Source organism: Brachycentrus maculatus, unplaced genomic scaffold, assembly GCF_059751285.1.
Source record: "Brachycentrus maculatus isolate JH-2025_06_01 unplaced genomic scaffold, ASM5975128v1 h1tg000144l, whole genome shotgun sequence".
Lineage (NCBI taxonomy): Eukaryota > Metazoa > Arthropoda > Insecta > Trichoptera > Brachycentridae > Brachycentrus > Brachycentrus maculatus.
The window spans coordinates 3,073,723-3,097,321 of record NW_028280897.1 but is presented as its reverse complement, the minus strand read 5'-3'; the positions used below and the strand labels follow the sequence as shown (position 1 = coordinate 3,097,321).

At 34.4% G+C, this 23,599-nt stretch overlaps 1 protein-coding gene across 2 annotated transcripts in view; it reads right to left on the bottom strand.

The window, feature by feature from the left end:
- Positions 1-23,599, bottom strand: part of Evi5 (ecotropic viral integration site 5) — a 110,383-nt gene that overhangs the window by 8,765 nt on the left and 78,019 nt on the right. For both annotated transcript variants that reach the window (XM_088260890.1, XM_088260891.1), the window contains 9 exons: positions 9,565-9,649; positions 8,335-8,505; positions 7,353-7,585; positions 6,473-6,664; positions 6,008-6,172; positions 3,459-3,653; positions 2,054-2,212; positions 1,384-1,575; positions 545-880 (listed from right to left, as the gene is read on the bottom strand). In XM_088260890.1, coding sequence (XP_088117016.1) covers positions 545-880; positions 1,384-1,575; positions 2,054-2,212; positions 3,459-3,653; positions 6,008-6,172; positions 6,473-6,664; positions 7,353-7,585; positions 8,335-8,505; positions 9,565-9,649 — 1,728 coding nt within the window. The remainder of the gene's footprint in view (positions 1-544; positions 881-1,383; positions 1,576-2,053; positions 2,213-3,458; positions 3,654-6,007; positions 6,173-6,472; positions 6,665-7,352; positions 7,586-8,334; positions 8,506-9,564; positions 9,650-23,599) is intronic.

Sequence of the window (23,599 nt, the reverse complement as noted above, 5' to 3'; positions counted from 1 at the left end):
CCATGCCTTCGAATTATGTTATGTAATTTGAAAAGTGCTAAATGTAGATAAATTTTACTTTACTTCTATCCAATAAAACAACCATTGCTTTGTTTTTTCTCTCTTTGATATCAACTCCTGTCAATAGAAATTAACAGCCAGTTTTAAAATGCATAAGAAATAAAAGCTCAAAAGGATTAATTTTTAAATCTGTCTGTTTTTTCATCACAGAAAAGAATTACAAATAATAATAAATAAATTAAATTAAATTAAATTCAACTTTTGATAATGACCATCTATCAAAAATGCTCTAAATGGAAAAACGATCAAACCAGAGTGGTCTACAGATTATAATATAGACCAATCTGGTTTCATAGACTCGACTATTCAGAAATGTTAGGGAAGATCTCACAAAGCGGATTGATGTTCAGTGTACTCCGAGTCCTGGATGTAGGGTGAGGTAGGAAATATATATATTTTAAATATATATGTATATATTAGGGTGAGATACATGTATGTACATGTTAGTCAAGCAGGCCAAAAGTAAAAAAGGCAATTTACTAACCTGCTGATGTTTGGCCCACGAGTCGGAGAGTTCGGCGACTCTCTGCCTGAGGTCTTTGAGGGACAAATTGGCTTCGGCCTCTCTGAGCTTCACGGCTATCAGTTCCTCCTGCAGATGGGCTACGGAGTTATCTACGGCCGTCTCCCTCATGGACTTCTGGTCCTGCTCCATCTCGGCGATCTTACCGCGCAGTTCTTTAATGAGGGCATCATTCTCCGCCTCGCTCAGTCGCACCTTCACCAGTTCTTCTTGCAGGCAAATTATCATTTCGTCCCTTTGGAGTATTTCTTCTTTCGTTACGGCCACATAGCCCAGAGAGGATTCCCGCGAGCCCTCCTAAAGGTTAAGTGTAAATGGTCGCATTAAAAGGTTTTAATTTGTGAGTATGTTCAATGGAAGATTTGGCAATATTAATTAAACATTAGCCAGTTATTTAAAAGCAAAAGTGCATTAATATCAAATGTGGAAAATATTCAAGGAAACTAACAAATATAGCTAATATTATATGTTTCTTACAGTACAAAATACCAATCAATCCTTCATAAAAATGACAAAGCTATGAATATTGAATTATGTTGTTAGGATTTGTTATAGCTAAAGAACGGCCAATATAGCCCTTGTTATTTGGAGACAAAGTCTTAAAAAATGCAAGAGATTTTTCTAAAGCATTTTCTATTATTCTGAATGAATTTCACAGCTAAAATGTCCGTATGTGGTATGGGAAAGAGAGGTTATAAAAGAGAGAGAGTGAGTGAATTGAAAAGTATGTGTATAGTAATATGAAACTATTAGATAAGGGTTAACACAAAAAGCAGAGCGCATTTTTGAGGTTGGTTTACCTGTTCGTGGTTTTCCCGGGCTAATTGCAATCTACGTTCCGCTTCGTTAAGTTGCTGCTGCAGAGCGTACTCAGTCTCGGCGCCACGGGCGGCCTCCACCTGCCAGCGCACCAACTTCTCCGCAAGGGAAGCCGACTCCAACTCCAGGCTGTCCACTACGCAGCGGAGGGAGCGATTCTCAGACCGAAGTTTCTGGAATCAAACATTATTCACTCATTCACGGGCTCGGCTTTTCCTCAGAATTCCCTAGGATCCATGAGGATAATAACTAGGGAACGTATAAACTGGTAAATATGTCATTTGTATTAAGTTTTTGAGTTTGATGAAGGGCGTCCAACTACACGCCCCAAATGGAAAAAGCCGCAATCTAACTTGAAACATTTTTCATAAAATAAATATTGTATAATATCAATGTATTGTCATTTTTTTTGTAAATTTTTCTGTTTATATAATTTCTCGTGGAAGAAAATTTACATACTTAATTTTGAAAAATGATTTGTTTCTATGTAACCTATATTCACATATGTAACCCTGGATGACCAAACATTGCTGCTGTTCTCCTTTTCCCTTCTATAGTACCTTCTGTTCCTCCTCTATTTCCTCTCCCTTATAGCAGTAACCCCCTTCACCCCTAGGAGTAGACATATATACTAAATATTAAATTACTCACGCGCAATTCTGACATCTCCTCCTGTTCTTTGCTTTTAATGACAGCGTACTCCTTCTCCATTTTCTTCATCTTTTTCGGATTAAATTTGATGGAGAACGCCAAATTCATCAGACTGTCGGGATCTGTGCCAGCTTTATCGGGCAAGTCTTTATGGAAATACTAAAAAAAATATTTTAAAATATGGTTACTTTGAAAAATATATTTGATTAGTATAATGTATAATCCTCTCGTACATATTAAAAAAAAAATAAACGAAAAAAATCTCTAGTGTGGAATTTCTGTAAGTAATTAAAAATTAAATTAATGTATTTAATTTTTACGAATTTCAGAAGGGCATCGTATAAGGCTTATTTGTATTTGAGAGAGTACAATATGTACAATAGGGTTGTAACATTTTTATGATGACGTTAATAAATGGAAATAAATTACATGTAGAGGTAGAATAAAATTTATTTTGTTATTCTAATATGACAAAACAGTGCAATGAATATGAATAATGTTACAATTTAATAAAATAAACAAATGATAATGACATTAGAAAGAAACAGATTTTATAAGCATGACTGGAAATCTTCAAAACAGTCTGGGAACAATGGTTTTTCGTTACATCATTAGCAAATGTAATGAGTGTTCCGCCTACAGCCGCTATGGTGGCATTTTAATCAAGCAAGTCTTAACTAAGCAATTTACTGTAAATAGTAATTTGTAAGACACCGTATTTTACACGGACTAAATGACAGTAAGAAATATAAGACGCACCTCAGTTTAAAGAAATTTATTTATAAAATAACATTTTTACCAGTTTTATTAAAAGATTGCAAAGCCAGACTAAAAAAAGATTTTTAGAAAAAAGAGAACTTGAAGAAAATCTTCATAATTATAAGTAGAGTGTGGGTCGCCTCAGAAAACATGGCATTACACAATTGTAGTATGTTTTGGTACTAAAAATACATGTGTGGTGTTGTGTAGTGGACTACATCTTTTATTTTACGATTCCCATAACTACAATGTTGCCGGTTCAAACACTGGACATTTTTATATTGATTTTGAGTATAAGACGCATTTCAAAGGCAATTTTTTAAAAGAAAAAAGTGCATTTTACAGTCTGCTATACGGTTAGTACTTTTTTTAACAATTTGGCAGCACTTCTAACTTAGCTATTAAGACTTCATATGAGGGCCTAATGTAAGAGAGGGTTCGCGAGTGTTTTTGCCAAGAATTTGAATTATAGTAACTTTAAACATAAAGAGTAAATCTACTCACGAGTAGGTACAAGCTATACACCTTATAAAGTTGAAGCCTAATCAGGGCTATGATAAGCGGTATTGCATAACCTGTAGCTAGATTTTAGAGTCACTTGGAGTTAGGTAATTCAAAAAAATAGGAGGGTAAAAAAATTAATTACCTTTTGTATGGCTTCCATATCCATGGACAACAGGTCCTCTTTACCCATAGTGAGTAAAGCCATGGCGACTTTGAAAATGATCTCCATTCCCTCCATAAGGAAGACATCCATTATCCTGCAGGATATGTTCAGAGACAAGACTGTGGTGAACAGTGTCAGGAACCAGCTGCTCGCATACATGGACGTGGGAACACTCTGGAAATAAAGTAACACAAAAGGTAGCACAAATATTCTTATTTCTGTTTATTTTGATAGTAAATGTCAACTGTTCGAAAAAAAATTGTACATATCGGAGTTGGGTTTGCGGTTACTTGTGATAAGTATCACAATATGTCCGCCTCGGTAGTGTAATGGTCAGCACGCTCAGCTACTGTACTAGAGGTCCCGGGTTCTGTTCCGAGGGGGGGTGAAATAAATATGATTTTTTCACTCTTTTATTTATTCAATGCCTTGGACTGGTACCGGAAGCAGAGGGCTGATCACCTTTCCTTCATATGTTAAAACGATCAAGATAATAGTGCGTTTGCATGATGCAGTGCCCTATGCACTATTGGGGTGCGGATAAGGGTTTGAATGAAAAAAAATGTGATAAGTATACCATGCATGATGAAAAAACCACCTGCCAACAATTTTTTACGATGTGCTGGTAGCATAGGAAACCATACTGACATTGGGCGCTAGAGTCCACAACAGTCCATACACATAGAGCCACCCTGCGAGAATACATTCAACTACCTCAAAAAATAATACGGTTTGACCAGAACGAGCAAATCGGGATTAGGGTTAGGTTAGGTTAGGTTAGGTTAGATAGGCGCTGGATATGAGACATGGACTCTAAAGGAGAATACAATGAGAGTTGGAGAGTACAGTAGAGTATTGAAATTCAACACTGGATAACCCGGCAGTCCGGCAAACGCAGTCAAACCTTTGCAGGGCGAAAAAACGCCTCGCGCAGATCTATTCAAGGTCCCGCATTCCTTTGTCTCGTATCACAAAGTAGCCAGTTTTTGCATGGTCGAAGTTTTGAGTTAATTTCCATTGAAGACAGCTTTATGCCTCCATAAAGTATTTTTCTGAGGTCTATTTTAATTTTATTTTTGTTATCTCTTATCACAAAGTAGCCAGTTTTTGCAAGGTCGGCTGGTTAATTACATTGTAGACAGCTTTATGCCTCCATAAGGTATTTTTCTGAAGTCTTTTTTTTTTTTATTGTCTCGTATCACAAAGTAGCCAGTTTTTGCAAGGTCGGCTAGTTAATTTCCATTGTAGACAGCTTTATGCCTCCATAAGGTATTTTTCTGAAGTCTATTTTTTTGTTGTTGTCTCGTATCACAAAGTAGCTAGTTTTTGCAAGGTCGACTAGTTAATTTCCATTATAGACAGCTTTATGCCATCATAAAGTATTTTTCTGAGGTCTATATTTTTTTGTGAGGTCAAGGAATCATTGCATCCCTTATGTCACTGCGACCATATAAGGTCTATTGTGGCCTCCCTCTGTATCACAGCTCACTTTCAAGACTAAATGTGTCATGTAACTCACAACCTGTCTTGGTGGTAGGAGCTTCACCTTCTCAGAGTCCAGTAGTGGTCCTCCAAGGATGTGACTTCGTTAGCAAGCGAGTGCGTCACAATAATAGAGAATGTAGATTTTTCGTAGAGCCACAAAAGGCTGTCGACTACGATGGACCATTCCGGAGGTGACAATACCCCTCCTTGTGGGCATCCTCTTGCTATTCAAACAGCTAAAGTTTTGTCTAAGAGTGTCGTCTTGACAATTCTATAAGAAAGCATTGCCTCGATCCAGTTTTTTTTAAGTATTTTTTGATTGATGTTCCTTTCAGTCATGCTTTTAAATATGACTTCCGTTGAGGTGTTATCTAAGAATGCGCATAGAGGTCTGTCTTATCAGCTAAATTACTGCACGCTTTGAATTCATTCATTTTAATTTTCATGCAGTAGGCTAATAAATAAAATGCAGTAAATGAAGTGTGTACTTTTCCTTTGGACAAGGGTATTTGGGCAATTTATTATCTGTTGAATTCTCAAACAAACAATACATACAAGTACAGTAATGTCTTAGTCATATTAATTATTTTTTCAAGGTAACAGATGTGGCTCAAAGAATTGCGGGACAAAAGTGGATCTGAGAAGTTCATGTGGCACGTATATCTGAGGATAGATGGACGAAAAGGTACTTGACTGGATGACTAAAACAGGACGCTAAAGAGTGTATAGGCCCCAGACAAGATGGTCCGATGACATTAAAAAATTGGCGGGCCTGCACTGGAAGAGTCGCATCCAACAGAGAACTGTGGAAGCCCAAGAGGGAGGCCTTTATTTAATACTGAACACAAGAAGAAGGCTAAAGTAAGTACGGTACTGTATTTTCTGAGTAAAACACTCATTATTTTTTACCCACATTCCTGATAACCCGGTATTTTCACAAACTAGGCCACCCTCTAACCAGACCACGGTCTAAATAAGACTGAGTTTTTAGGACTCTACTGTACCAACCGCCGATGAAAATGTAAACAAATAAGTAAAAATACCTGTTGCCTGAAATGCATTTGTAATTCTGGAAGCTGTTCTTGGACCATGTTCTCAAGTTGGAAAAGACATAGCCCCAACATCGCCATGGGAGGCTTGTACATTTCACGCATTCCGTGGTGTTGCATTATCTTGATGAAAACAGTATACGCCTCCTCTTCTGGCATCTGGAATTTTTTTTTAAACGTTAAATTTCTTAAACTCAATTTGAGAATGACAAATTGACTACTTAACACTTTTGGAAGAGCAGTGTTTGCGGACGGCACATGTGTGATAAAAAAAAACTTTTATTTGTCACTGTTTCATAACAACACATGTATTTGAATGCAATGTTATGTCAAAAAAATATTTATGTAAAACAAATTTTTCTAGTGATACTTTTCTAGTTTTTTAACGGACTTCAGAGTGAAGATTTTAACCACAAGGTAAGGGATTTTAGTAATTAATTAAAGATCGTATCAACTAACTTGCATAAGTAGAAGGCCGACAATGAATGCAGACCCTTGGCAGTAGCCAACCTCTCTGTCATGGAGCGAGTAGGCTTTGATAACGTTGAAGAGGGATTCTTGGCCTAACCCGTCTTTCTCTTTGAAGAAATCATGTTCAGGATATGTGCGGTTGATGTCACGGCGAATCTGCCTCTCGTACGGCGAGCAAGCCTGGAACAAACAATTGCATTAGAGCACAGGAAATGACGCAATATCACTGTACTAGCTGCGCGAGATATTCCAGCCCCCTGACAGAATGGTAGTCGGTAGCCGTCAAGGAGATCTCTCTACCTCCAATTATTCTAGAACCACGAATCGCTCCATCAAACCCCCATTTCAATGCCAAGACAATTTGATTTTGAACGCTATTTTTCTAATCTTAATATTTCAGATTAGCAAAGACTCGTGAAACTCAGTACTAAAAGTGTCAAAAAAGAAGAATGAATGAAAATGAATGAACCAGTAGATGCTTGCATATTATACTGTACATAAGTTGAACACATTAGTTATCAATTTCCAGTATTGAAGATGCTGCATTGTTAGGACAAAAAACTAAACAATTGAGTGGTTATTTAAACATCAATTTCAACTCAGACGAAGCTCAACCATCGATAAGATTTTTAGATGAAAATGACGGGATATGATGCAAGATAGGACCTCACAAGATGTACCCCTAAAATTTTTAAATGGAGACCTTGGGAGAATAAAAGAGCCGTCGGAAGATGGTCGCTGTGGGAGGTAGAAACTAGCTGCAAGCAGGAACAGACCGAAAAAATGTAAGGATACAAAAGAAACCTATATCCAGCAGTCAAGATCAGAAGGCTTAAGATAAAGAAAGATATTTTGATGATGTTCTTACAGTCATATACTCCGCGTAGAGTTTCTTCTCGGGAGTGCGGTCGGCTTGGCAGAGCAGCTGCCAGACCAGGGGCCTGAAGTGGTGCGGCACTCCGCGGCGGACCAGCTCCCGGATCTGAGGACACCTCTTCTTCCACTGCGCGTCCCAGTCGGTGACCAGCCGGCTCCACTGCGACCATCCATCCTCCTCCGTCTCCTCGGACCCCACGCCGCCCCCTTGGCTGAGGCTGGTGGCTGGAAAACAAGAGTTTGTGACTGATCAGGTATTGTAATTTCACACTGTCATCAGGTAGACCGAATTCTAATTAACCCTTTCAATGCCTTTATTAGGTGTTACGCTTTAATAATAAAGGTAATACGGCTGGACCAGCATTTTTTCAACAAAAATGCTTTTAAAAAGATGACTAATTTTGATAATATCGGTAAATTGCAATATTTTAGTAATGCTTGATCTTCTCATAGATGTTTCTATATATTTAATAAAAAAAAATTCAATCGGAATTTATATTGGCTTGCGACAAGCTCGAAAGCCATAGACATAATTTAGCAATGACACCAACATTAAAATAACTCCATCGTTTCTGTAACGTCATTCATTACCAACTTACGAAAATAACGTTTTTTTCGAAGGCGAATTTTCCAAAAGAAAATGTTGAATGAAAATATAATTTGTATCGGCTGTTATAAACTCAAAACGAGTCTAATACAATCATTTATAGATTGATCATGTTAAATTAGATATTCCTCCCGTCTGAAAAAGATCCATTGGATGTAATTAATTTTAGGAGTTATTTTTTATTTAGCTTATAATTTGACCAGATAATTTATTTACAACATTTTGAGTGCGTCCAATATACTAAAATAACTATATACGATATACGGTACTTACACATGTGTAAAGTGATCACTTAAACCAGCCTATGACGGTCGCAAGCCCCGTAAATACCCGTATTTTCTTCATCTAATAAAGGTTTTTTTAGTACCTGAAGTCAGGGATATTTGCGAGGTGGTAGAACTCTTCCGGGAGTGGCCCGAAGCTCCCGAGAGAGAGTTCAGGCTCTTGGAGTCCGCCTCGATCATCCTGTTGGCCTCTTCAAGTCTGGCAAGGAGCTGCAGGTCAGCTATGGGAATGTGTTCGGACGAGTCACCAGATCCTGTAGTCAAAAATATTTATAGCACTCTCCTTATCATTCATCCTTCACTACACTTCTTCGTGACTACCGGTTACGGAATAATCATTCCATCGTCATGTCAAATGTATATTAAAACCTATTATTTTATATCATACCCTTTTTTTTAAATCTCTGAATGTTTTTTAATAGTTTTATAACATAAATGTGGAATTGTTTAATTGGCTTTTTTTAACTATTTTTTGTTACTGTAATGTAATGTTTATTATTGTTAATGTAACTATTGTTTATTATATCTTTTTTTATATGTAAGCTGTACAATTACCGAATAAATAAAAATAAAATAAAAAATAAAATGAAATCTACATTTGACCTGTTGATGGAATGATTATTTCGAAACCCGTTATCGCGAAGTAGTGTTTTTTTTTAAATAATGCTATTACACAAAGTGAACGGTGAACGATAGGGAAAGTGTTATATTACCATACCACAAAGTTAACAATGCCTTTAATAATGAAAAAGTAGTTATTGCTTAAATTTTCTTACAAATTTCCAATACTGTGTTTTAATTTTATTAATTATTTTTTTATTTATAGAACACCTTTTTAGGAAAAACAGTGCAAAAAACATTTCTGTCACTCGAATTCAATCTATAGTTATCTTAGATTTTTGCAATATTATATATATATATATATATATATATATATATATATATATATATATATATATATATATATATATATATATATATATATATATATATATATATATATATATATATATATATATATATATATATATATATATATATATATATATATAAGAAGATTGATCAAATAAGAAGCATATTAATTTAAATGTTATATAAACATCCTTACTATATGTGACTTGCTTTGGAAGAATTCTCACCGATGCTGAGGTATTTACTTCAAAAGCACTCAACAGATGGCAGGACTATCTATCAGTTACAACTAATATTCAAATGTGATTGCATATATACAATTTTCAAAAATTAATGGAATTACACGTAATAATTGCATACCTAAGCGAGAGTCAGAAATAATGATTTTTAGGTTTCCTAACCTTCAGTAGACGATTGTTGACTATCCTTTGTGCTTGTCGGCATTTTTCCCTTTTCAGCCCAGTAAATCCGGATGTTGCTGTTTACCTGGGAACAAAAATTCACTTTTAAAGTGACGCAAAAAAATAGCACTTGTGAATATAAAAAATAATAGCCGGGGCTATAAAAATAATAGCCCGGATGCACGTACAAGCTGTTTCGCACTTTTGCAGACTAATCGCTCACTCCTTTCAACAACGTCATATATCAAAAATCGTCTATTTTCAATTGTGTATGTTTTCGGAATGCCCAGAAAATGTACTATATCCCAGCAAAAGCGGCATATTTTTAACTTAATATTTACCCGCTACAGGGCAGAAAATTTTGTTTTTGCATTTTGAAGAAAAGGTATTGTTTTATTATTTTTAAAATATACTAAATATTTTTCAAATGGAGAAAAAACATTCAGGTTTTACCTTAAAATATCTGTTGCGTAGTAAAAAGTTCAATAAGTGGCTTGATACTTATTTTTAATACATTTGATTATGTTCTTAAACTTTAAAAACGATCTCCTGTAAAATTAAGATTTTTGATATTTGTCGTTGTTGAAAGAAGTGAGCGCACAAGTAAGCAGGGGCGTGTGGGTGACAAATCTGTAGCGAACACACACCATGAAAGGTATTTTGAAAAAATATATTGTCAATAATTAAATGGTTAAACTAGAAGCATATACATTTAAATAATATTTACCATAATGTGTGTAAAAATAAAATAAAGGGAAAGAAGGAGAAAGCTTTTTAAGGCCCAGCATTCGTTAAGTCGCAACTTAATTTTCTCTAAATCCAGGTAACATTATACGTAATTGATTTTTTTATTGTTAAAACACCGTTTTTGTATTGAAAACATAAGTTTTTCTTCGAAATAATTATATGGTTTTGAAAAGAAAAGAGTATTTGAAAGGTAAGAAGTTAAAATTTATTTTATTTTTATTAATAATATAAAAAACAAAAAAATATCCATTTTACATTATTTAAAAAAATCAGGCGTGAAAAGATATGTGACCTCTCCGGTGCTCTCTTGTAGAATGAATGCAACTTACTATTTGCGGGAAGGGTAATTTTACCGTTTCACTCGACTGGTGGTGTTCGGCGGGAAGGATAATTTTACCTTTTCACTTGACTCATCGTAAATTGCGTGTAAGTTATTTTTAAACATGACTTTTGCGGCATCTTTTGATCTCACATCAATACATACAGTATGGTTAAATCTTATCACTGCTTTTCAGAGATGTTTATCTCTATTATGAGCGCGAATCCGCCCGCAGATAGTGTTATAAATGCTGGGCCTTAAGGGTGAAATCTCCAACATTCAAATTCGGCAAGTGTTTTTGCCTAGAATTACAAGAAATTATAGCAACTTTAACATAAAGAGTAAATCCACCCACGAGTAGGCATAGGCTATAAAACTTAAAAAGTTGGAGCCTAAATAAGGCCACGATAAGCGCAGTTACATAAGCCTTAGCTAGATTTTATAGTCACTTGAACGTAAGGTAATTAAAAAATTCGTTCAAATTCCCAAAAGCCAAAAAGCCCAAACGAGAGAGGTCCGAAAAAAATAGAAGATGCCTACATCCAGCAGTGGAGAGACGGCTGACAAAGAAGAAGAAGAAGACGAAGAATTGTTATATACGTAAAAAGAAAATAAATGGGTAGTAAATAAGTAAATACCTGTCTGTATTTGAAATATAGCATCTCGTGACATAACTGTACGATAATAGTAATGGATTATTCAGTTTTACTGACGAATTTGCATAGGACTATTAAAAGAAGCTCGTTTGAGGATCTATTCAAAATTGTATCGGTTGGGGTTAAAATTTCTCTCCGCCATCTACGATTGATATAGGTTTTATTTTGTGATTTAGTGTTGTAAAGAATGAAAAAAAATATCATTCAATAAATAAGTTCAACTTTGGTTGTGCTAATTTGTGCCCGCTTTTGGCATTTGATTTCACAACGTTTTTCGGTCGTCAACATACAGTTTTTTTTTAATTACCTAACGTCCAAGTGACTCTGAAATCTAGCTACGGCTTATGCAACACCGCTTATCAAGACCCTACTCAGGCTTCAACTTTTTAAGTTTCATAGCCTATGCCTACTCGTGAGTGGATTTACTCTTTATGTTTAAGTTACTAAAATTTCTTATGAGTGAAAATTCTAGGCAAAAACATTCGCGATATTTTGATGGGAAAAGGTTGGTATTATATATAGGTGCTTTTGACAGTGACGCAGTGTTGAGAATTGCACCATTAATTACTTGAATAATGAGTTTAGATAAGTAAAAAGAACTTCATTTCTAATAAATAAACCGCGCATGAAACACCTGTGTTTGTACAACTGAAACACTCGAATGGTTTATTGTTAGATAAAATGCAAAGATATGTCTGTAAAAACGTTCAAGTTTAATATAAGTAAAAAAAAAATATTTTTCATCTATTATCTGCGCGAAAAAATTACCATCACATTTATTTTAGTCTTGATTATGGCTCTTGTTTTCCAATATCTCCTTTAGTCGGCCAAATCTTTTTACGAACGCATATAACTATTTTACAGCATCGAAAACCCATTAAGATGTATTATTCACTGACACTTCGTGATGAAATTGCATTTTTAATATATTATTAGATTAAAACCAATATTTTTAACTTTTCCACTTTATTTTTATTTGACTTTCCCACTTTATTTTTATTTTTATTTGACGAAACCCGGTCGCTGGTCAAATAAAAATAAAGTGGAAAAGCTAAAAATATTGGTTTTAATCTAATAATATACATTAAGATGTAAACTAAATGTGGAAAACAGGACCATTAAACTTTACTTAAAATATCACGTGTGTTTTTGCCTAAAATTTTCACTCATGAATTACAGGAAATTATAGTAACTTTAAACATAAAGAGTAAATCCACTCACGAGTAGGCATAGGCTATGAAACTTAAAAACATGAAGCCTGAGTAGGGTCATGATAAACGGTGTTGCATAAGCCGTAGCTAGATTTCAGAATCACTTGGACGTTAGGTAATTCAAAATAAATCAATTATAATGTCTACCAATTTCGAAGCTAACCGCTTCTTTATCAAGACTGATTAATACTAGTATTAATCAGTCTTGATAAAGAAGCGGTTAGCTTCGAAACCGGTAGACATTAAAATTAAGTTATAATAAATAAAAATTAGTGATTCGAAACCGGTAGACATTATAATTAAGTTTTAATAAAATATTTAAAGTAATTTTAAAACAAAGTTACATTTTGATTATATAATGGAAAATCACAAATTTGGTGTTTCAAGTATAAAGTATATCCAAATATAAATAATTCAAACGTATTTTTACGTGTACCATATTTTATACGTATAAACCTTCAAAGACAGTATAAAACGTCTGTATAAATGTTTGAATATGAGGTCGCTGTTAGTATGTGGATGTTGTGGATGTACATATAACAAAGTTGAACAACTAACTATAACAAATTTTGTAAACTGTATAACAATCCTCTTCGCCTCTCAACCCACTTCGAACGGTTGATAATCCCGAATGAAAAAAACAATTTCCAGTACACAATTTAAAATTGTGCACCGAATACACGCGTGGGTTCTCATACTGAATTGTATATTTGAGAGTACACACTTAAAGAATAACCCTACCTTATATGAAATGAGATTTTTTAACCCCACGGACCTTAGTCACGAAGGGGTTGATACCTACACACTCACACAGGATATATCCATACAGCGAAGATTGTAACAGATGTTTCTAGGGAGGTTTGAATAATTTGTGACGCTTTGCAGAAAATCGAGACGTTGGGGAAATAACGGGAGCTGTGGTCGTACAGAAGAAGCCACGTTTACACCGCTAGATTTAGTAGCGCAGCTCGGATGTAGACTAATTAGCCGTACTAAACTACACTATACTATCCCTTCCCTTACCACCCACCTCACTAGACATCGCCGATCGAATAAAAAACCGAATCAAATAACGACTCCTTTAAAAGACGCTGATACTTATTCGGTTCATAAATTCGATCATTACAACATAATCAGCCAATCAGTGCACAAATTTGGTTTCGTATTTCTATAATAGCTTGTAATTTGATAATTTGACAACCAAAACTGTGCATGTACATATATATGTATATATATATATATATATATATATATATATATATATATATATATATATATATATATATATATATATATATATATATATATACACATATATGTAAACATATATCGTAGTCGTACAGGAGAAAGTGACCAACTACCAAAACGTTAAATGTTCAGGAGGGCCATTTAAGTCACTTTTGCTTGCCAAGAAAATAAACACCAATGCAGTTAGTCCTTTTTCAAGTCAATATATTATACTTCCAAGTTTAAAATCCTTTGGGATTTTTTCAGGGCAATATTAAGCTAGTAAGATATCAAATAGTCAATGATCACGTTTTTTTAAACAATGCACTTGGTCACTTTCTCCTGTATGACTACGATATGTTGTTTCTTAGTTTGGAGTAAAAAGTATTGCTGTAGTAAAACTACACTTGAAATATTGCCACAATATGCTTCATTTACACGTGCGGGCGTACCCGTACATGATCTGTGACCCGACGCGGCAGTTCGCTTACAGCGTGCTCGGCCACTAAATCTACCAATGTAAACGTCGCTTTGGGGCTGCCTTATATTACTCCGTAGTTATGGCAGGCGTCTACTTCCAGCCGCGATAAACTGCACCCACCTTAATTGCACAGGGAATATCCTGTCACGAAATATCTTTAACTACTACTACTACTACTACTACCATCACGCCGTTTCCCCGCAGGGGTAGGCAGAGAGGATGGAACGCCATACTCTTCTGTCCTGCCATACACTCCTCGCCTCCTTCACATCCATACATCTAGTCATACATGCCCTCCGATTACGCAGACTTTTGACACCGCCAGATTTTAGGTTCTGATTGATCAGATCGTGCCAAGTCTTTTTCGGACGACCTCGTTCTGTTTTCCCTCTCACATTCGCCACATATATTTTCTTAGTCATTCTCTCGTTATCCATTCGCTCCACATGTCCATACCACCGCAAAGAACTCTTCCTAATCTTTTCAATTATTCCTCGTTCAGCCTTACATTCCTTTCTATTTAATAATAATAATATTTTTTGAAATCTCATCAAAGATGAAGAAGAATATGGAAGTCTGGGCATTTACGGGACTGACGACCGTCATAGGCTGGTGTAAGTGATCACTTTACACACGTGTAACGTTCACTAATTCTACCCATTATTGACAACTACACAATTCAAACTCTTGGAAGTTCTATATATATGAACCAATTTCGAAACGTTGTTCTTGAATCATTAGAACACTACAGACATCTATCGGTGAGATGAAAATAAGCTTTTTACTGAGCAGAAACTCTTTTATTAGTTAATGCCCAGACTTCCATATTCGTCTTCATCTTTGATGAGATGTCAAAAAATAATATGAAAATAACTCCTGTTACTGGAGATAATCCAGATTTTGTGAACAAGTTTTTGGACACACTCAAAATGTTGTTCAAAATATTTAATGAAATTTTCCCGAGGACATATATAAAAGGACATATCCATTTTCCATTAATTTTTTTACTAGGTAAATACCAGTTTTTGTCCACCTCCGTAGTGTAATGGTCAGCACGCTCGGCTACCGTTCTGGAGGTCCCGGGTTCGATTCCCAAGGGGGGTAAAATAAACATAAGTGATTTTTTCACTGTAATATTTATTTAATATTACCCTGGACTGGTACCTGAAGCGGAGGGCTGATCACCTTTCCTTCATGTGTAAACGATCAAGATAACACTGCGTTTATATGACGCAGTGCCCTATGCACCATTGGGTGCGGATAAGGGTTTTATATTTTTTTTTATAAATATCACTATTTCTTAAAATCTATCGTGACGCGCGTTTCGATGCATTCCGCATCATTTTCAAACACCGTATAATGCCGAATTGATTTAAAGGATTATTGAAGGAAAGTGAATGCTGGGAACTGATTGAATGGTGCACTAAAATCAGGCAAGGCAAATAAACAGCTACCATTGAAAGGTAAACTGGCAGTACCCAACGGAGTCCTGGTTCCAACCCTAACGTATGGAATCGAAGCAGCAAAAATGGATGAACGTGGACTGAATGCAGTCAAAATGCGATCTCTAGACGAATGCGCGGCAAAACGATGTATGACAGATGTTCGAATGGTGAAGTAAGGAAATAATGCAACAATGAAATATGCATTATCGATAAAATTAAGAAAGGTGTGTTAATATGGTCATGTGGAATGATTGAGTGAGAAAAGAAAGGTACCTAAACAAATTTATGTGGTGAATGTAGTTGGAAGAACGAGCAGGAGAAGATCGAGGAAAACTTGGCACGATCGGGTATGTCAAATACTTGAAAACGGCTCGATCAAAAGACGAAATAATCAAGGAGATGCGTGAATGTGGAAAGGCGAAAAAGTTTGTAAAGACAGATTGGTGCGGTGTTCTATCTCTATGCCTACCCTTGCGGGAAAGCGGCGTGATGGTTAGTTCGTTAGCTAGGCGATTGGCCGGTGAATCCCCAAAACGACGGATGTGAGTCTGATTACAAATTGGCGCCCAAAAGGCGTGTACGAATTATTGTCTCGCAGGGGAGAATTTCTTGCGATGCGACCACCTAACTCTAGCAAATAAAAAATCCGCATCATTCAGCCATCTCATGCTCATTTAGTATATTTTTAAGCTCAAACTTAAAATAAAACTCTCGCGAGGCATGCTGTACCAATAGTATTCTAGAAATATTGCTCGTCTGAACACTTGTACGGGTTTTCATGTCAGCAATTCTCATTTGTTTCACCGGAAAACTTATTTCGTCTGGTGATGTATTGATTAGTTATTGTGTGTGTGTATGAGTGACACACACACATATATACACACACACACACACACACAAACATATATATATATATATATATATATATATATATATATATATATATATATATATATATATATATATATATACAGGGTGTCCCATAATCCAACGTATTCCTTTTAAGGGGTGTTAGGCCAGCTTATGACTCACCAAAAAATGAAAATATAACCTCCGTAAAAGTGCCTCCGTTTTCCAGATATTTCCACTTTTATGAATTTTCCGAGCATCTACGCCTTAGATCAGTTTTTTGAATGCCACTTTTTAAAATTTTCATACTTTAGGATTTTAATATTTGTTTCATAATACTGAATAAGTATTCTGTTGATCACAGTACAAAATATTACCAATACTGGCTTGCCTTGGCGGAAAAAAAATATAGATGCCTGGTCAATGGTTTTAAAAAGAATTTTTAGGTGAATTTGACTCTTAACCCTGAAAAAAAAATGACGCTAACCTGGAAAGTTTTTATAAAAGTTTGCTCAATTTATGTCATTTTAAAAACAGTATAACATTTACTCTATTTTACATTAGAAAAAAAGATATTGCTTTTTTAATGCAAAATGACCTGATTTTATAATGATTTTATAACGGAGGGTGTATATATATATATATATATATATATATATATACATATATATATATATATATATATATATATATATATATATATATATATATATATATATATATATATATATATATATATATATATATATATATATATATATATATATATATATATATATATATATATATATATATATATATATATACCCTCCGTTTAGAGTGATTTAGCTCTAATTTAGGGTATTAGGGTGGGTCTAACAACTGGCGACAGACGTTTACGACAGAATTAAGCACAATGTTAAACGTCGCAAAAAGTGCCTTAATTTGGATGGAATTCACGTACATAAAAAGGGAAATGTTAAGCTGCAAATTTATACGTACTGAGCTCTTTCCAAATAATGACCGATGGAAAAAAAACTCAAAAAAACTGTTTTTTCTTCTTTTTTTTCAATTAAGTAAATATTTGTATTGTTGGGTAATATATCCAAAATTAAACACGGTTATGGGATTGAATTCTACATTTATTTACATATATTCACCACTCTACCCATGATTGACAACCACACTACTCAGATTTTCGTAACGTACTCTGCATCAAGGTATTATGTTCATCTCGAGAGGACATAGTCTGGCCATTTACAAGACTTTCGACCTGTTGCAAGTCGGTATTTAAATTGTGTAACATCCATATAAAATAAGTATAAGTCATTTTCAATCTAATATTTATTTAATACGACCCTGGACTGGTATATGAAGCGCAGGCGTGATCACCTCGCCTTCTTATAAGCAAGCATGGCCAGATCAGATACAGAAGCATCTAGGCTTCCTGACAGATCTGCTCTTGCTAAGCAATTTTATTATTTTTATTTTTTAACTAAGTTGCGAAATTTATTGAAAATGTGAAACAATATAAAATTGTATCCCGATTTTACTGTGAATTTATATTTAAAAGCTTTCAATATACCTGTCACTGCCAATCTAAATAAATACAAGATTGTAAGTCCATCACCAAATTTTCTAGAAGAACCCCAGTGTAGGCAGTGAAAGGGATTAGTGTTTAGTTCAATTAGTCAGCTAGATCCGATTCCGACTCGACATTGGCCGGTACACAGACGCCCACAACCCCGACCAGCACAGTAGTCAGACACGGAACAGTGCAAAGACATGTATACTTGATACGTCAATACGATGTAGTGCCCTATGCACCATTAGGTGCGGATAGTGGTTAAAAGAAGAAGAACATCCACATTGCATTACATCACCGCCGCCCCAGAAGTTTCACTTCAAAAAGAAATTAACAAGAATTAACAATAAATATGGGAGTCGAACACTGCAATATATCGTTCCGAACATTTTAAGTTTGTTGCCGACGGATGTTAGAGGTCAAAATAAAATATGGAACAAAGGCAAAATAAAGGAATGGGTAAATGATCAAGAGTTAATATTATGAAAATTGTAAAATTTGTGTATATTACAAAATGTGTGTATATTATTAGGTTAAAATCGTTAAAAACAATAAAAAATGTATTAAAAAAGAACTCCACCGACAAGACACACAAGGTGGCTTGGTGGGTCTCTGCAAAAAAAAGTTCTAAATATGTATAAATTGTGATTTAAATAAATGTATACAAATAAAAAAATAATAAAAAATAAAAAGTAATTTGAAATTGGATCAGCGCATCACCTGTTGGAGCAGCGATAAACAATTCAACAATTCCACATAGTGGGTGTCGCATTGTGAGCCGTACAATGGCTGGACGGCCGTCCGGCGTACCGTGACCGCTATGAGAGAATACACTGAAAGCTGTCCCACCGCATACCCAGTTCTGATACAGGAGCATCTAGGCTTCCTGACAGATCTGCTCTTGCTGAGCAATTTTTTTTTGAACTAAGTTGCGAAATTTATTGAAAATGTGAAACAATATAAAATTGTATCCCGATTTTACTGTGAATTTACATTTAAAAGCTTTCAATATACCGCTATGAAAGAATAGTTGCAACAGCTGTTCGGTGCAGGAAGTACCTCCACGGGGTTCAAAGGCCGACGGGCGCAAGTCACATTCACCGCCGGCTCGTGGCGCCGGACGGCTCATGTTGTGGCTTTCCTGTGCTTTTCTCATCGTAAAATTTGCACATTCAAACAATATTTCCGATTCCCAGAGGCGGTCAAATAAATATAAGCGATTTTTTCACTCCAATATTTATTCAATATCACCCTGGACTGGTACCTGAAGCGGAGGGCTGATCACCTTTCCTGCATGTATAACCACAAAGTAAACTATGTTTTTAAGGTACAAATATTGTTTCAATTCAATTCAAACCCTTATCCACACCCCAATGGTGCATAGGGCATTGCATTATATAAACACAGCGTCGATACGATGCAGTGCCCTAGCGAATTATATTATTATACCTAGCCTATTCGGTGCGAATAAGGGAAAAAATATGCATATATATATATATATATATATATATATATATATATATATATATATATATATATATATATATATATATATATATATATATATATATATATATATATACAAAGACTTCGTAATGAGTGAGCAAACACCCTTGGATTAAAGTGATTTAGTTCCAATTTAGGGTATTAGAGCGTACATTCTACAAACACATAAACAGGATTATAAAATCGTACGTACGAAGATACAGCATTAACGGACAGCCATAAAACTGTCCGTAAACGGTTCGCCTACCCTACAGGCTTATCACAAAATAGCTACACAATACATGTAGTCCTTCGATCAGCATTATCCGTCTCATCACCGGACTCACCCACCACCACTCGTACGTTACTTTATGACCCAGTTTAGCGCAAATATGAGTTCTGACGTCACATGGCCCAGACACAAATAAGAAAAGTAGATTTAAAGGTGTCAACGATTTTTAACAAAGAAATTCATAATCATAATACACTAGGACATAACAAAATACATGAGGATAAACGCTACTAAATTTGGAATAAGGTCCTTAAAATATATTGCCAATACCCAAATTAACCAGTTGCCTGACATATATAAAATAAAACCCTCACCGGGATCCAAATTAAATGATCTGAAAAAGTATTTTATGGAAAGATATATATGTAGTGATAAGTCGTATTTTCTTATTTTGTTTTTACCTTATGTTTTTTTTATATTTTCTCATTTGTCTATTTTAAATATGCTTCTTATGCCCATTTATTATTTCTGTTTTGTGTTATTATATTTTGCCAAAAAAAACTTTTTTGTTACTTTATTATTTGTGTTCCAGTCTTTTTAACCTAAAAAAAACTTAATATGAAACAAGTAATGTTTTTTAATTTAAAAAAATCTTATTTGACAGTCACCCAGTGAAAGGATGTTTCTGCAAGTGACAAGTTTTATTTTAATTTACAAACAAAATAAAGATAGAAAATAATAATAATAATTAATACAACATTTCATAGGTTAAATAATAGCGTTTAGCCTTATCATTCTAGAAATTATGCCCGCAATTCTAGAATTAGGTTCAGAAAGAAGGGTGGATACTTGGGTGGGGAGTTGGATTCCTGCCCGTGTTAAGCTATTTAGAAAGTTCTCCTTCTCTGTTGTGAGCGGACACTGAAAGAACGTATGATTTGCATTTCCTATATCTTTCCACATTCGCAATATGGTGATGTGACGCACTTTATCTTATAGAGATGCACAGACAGTGAGCAGTACCCAGACCTAAGGCGAGATGGAAAATGTATGTGATAATAATCCAGGATTCGGACCTCACATACTAATATAATAGTTTCTACTCAATAAAAAGCTTCTTTTCATCTCACCAATAGATGTCTCTAATAGTGAAGTTCTAGTGATTCAAGAACAAGGTTTCTAAATTGGTTCATATATATAGAACTTCCATGAATTTGAATAGTGTGGTTGTCAATAATGGGTAGAATTGGTGAATGTTACACGTGGGTAAAGTGATCTCTTAAACCAGCCTATGACGGTCGTCAGCCTCGTAATTGCCCAGACTTCCATATTCTTCTACATCTTTGATGAGATCTTAAAAAATAATATGAAAATAACTCCTGTAATTGGAGATAATCCAGATTTTGTGAACAAGTATTTGGACACACAATTAAAAATGTTGAAAATGGAAGTCTGGGCATGTCGTCAGCCCCGTAAATGCCCAGACTTCCATATTCTTCTTCATCTTTGATGAGATGTCAAAAAATAATATGAAAGAAAAATATTACACTATAGAATGAAGAAAGCGAATGAAGTAACGACTTTTTTAAAGAAGTCATTATTTAATCGTTTTTTTTTTAATTCGATCGCCCATGTCTATATAATACAAACACACGTTCAAATTCCACGTTAGTGTGCATCCCACATCTAATGCATTAATCAGTTTTGTTTTAAATATGTATATACGAAAGAAAATTAAAACATCTGTTCACACATCGCGCTTGCTAATATAAATATTACCAGTTCACTGCGTAATATAACATGTTCTAAGGTTTATATAAGGAGAACCTAATACTTTCGCTATTAGTTCAGATGAATGTGCGGCAAAACGATGTATGATAGATGTTGGAATGGGGTATAAGGAAGGAATGAAAGACTGAGGATAAACATAATTGATAAAATTAAGAAAGGTGTGTTTTACTCAATATTACCCTGGAGTCAGCATTCCTCCACGTGTTAACGTTCAAGATAACTTATATTATGAGGTGCCCTATGCACAATTGGGTACGGATGAGGGTTGGACTCAAAAAATCTGTGTTTAATTTAAAAATTAATACATAAATTAAAATGGAGTTCTAGAAATTCAACGCCAAATCAATTTATTTATATCACGGAATCGGTTTTCAATCATGGGTCACACTTATGAGACCGGTAGGTCTCTTGAAACAATTCTTAGCTGACGAAATATTATTACATATGCTCAATCGAGTTGTTGAATTTGAGGAGGAAACTCTCAAAACGGAACACATAATGCACATATTTAATATGACGGTCTCAAAATGGTCGATGACACACCACTGGAAATTATTAGTTGATTCATCTCGCGAACCGTCATTGTTGAATTTACGAATCACATTCGTTGCAAGCAAGGACCGGTTCACTCGCTACATAATATGTAATACATATCGCTCACTACTTTCAACAACGTAATATATTTATTAAAAAAAACTTGCTTTTTCAGAATATCGTTTTTAAAGTTTAAAAATATAATAAAATGTATTAAAAATAAATATCAAGCCACTTATTGAACTTTTTACTGTGCAGATCTTTTTATCTAAAACCTAAATGTTTTTTCTCCATTTGAAAAATATTTAGTACATTAAAAAAAAATCCGCCTCCGTAGTGTAATGGTCAGCACGCTCGGCTACCGTTCTGGAGGTCCCGGGTTCGATTCCCAAGGGGGGTAAAATAAATAGAAGTGATTTTTTCACTGTCATATTTATTCAATATTATCCTGGACTGGTACCTGAAGCGGAGGGCTGATCACCTTTCCTTCAAGTGTAAACGATCAAGATAACACTGCGTTTATATGACGCAGTGCCCTATGCACCATTGGGGTGCGGATAAGGGTTTTATTTAAAAAAAATAATTAAAAAATACATTTTCTTCAAAATGCAAAAACAGCACTTTCTGCCCTGTAGCGGGTAAATATTAAGTTAAAAATATGCCTCTGGGATATAGTACATTTTCTGGGCATTCCATTCTGGGCATGCACAACTGAAAGTGACACAAAATGAGCAGTATTCATTTTATTTATTATTTTGTTACTTTATTTTTGATTAACAAAATTGTCGTTTTATAACGTGGTAATATTTTCCTTCGTAAATTGGGTGTAAATAATATGTAAAGTGGGTGTATAATAATAAAATAAACAATGTGTTGCTTTGTAATTAAAGTTTATAATTAAAGTTTATTCTTAATTTATCTTTATAATATTTTTTTATCTATCTATCTGATTCTGAGAGTTCAGAATATTATATTTTTTCTATCTGATGTCTTTTGTTTTATTCAGTGCGACGCATGCGACATCTGGTGGTAGAACTGTTTTATGTAGGTACTATTTGTGAGTACTTAATAAAATGTATAGGTAGGTACCTAGGTATTTCATTACATATATACATATATATATATATATATATATATATATATATATATATATATATATATATATATATATATATATATATATATATATATATATATATATATATATATATATATATATATATATATATATATATATATATATATATATATATATATATATATATATGTGTGTACATTGTTGTTATATTACAGTAATGTTGAGGTGAATATTGAGAAATATAATTTCAATGACTACAGACAACCGTTAAACAATTATTTTCATCAAAAATTGGTCTGAGAACAATGTACGCTGAAGGTCGAATCTCAAAAGGAAATTATGTGGGAGGTCTGGCAAGGATAACATTTACACTAACAGGGCGTTACATATCATTTATTCATTTCATCAAACACATG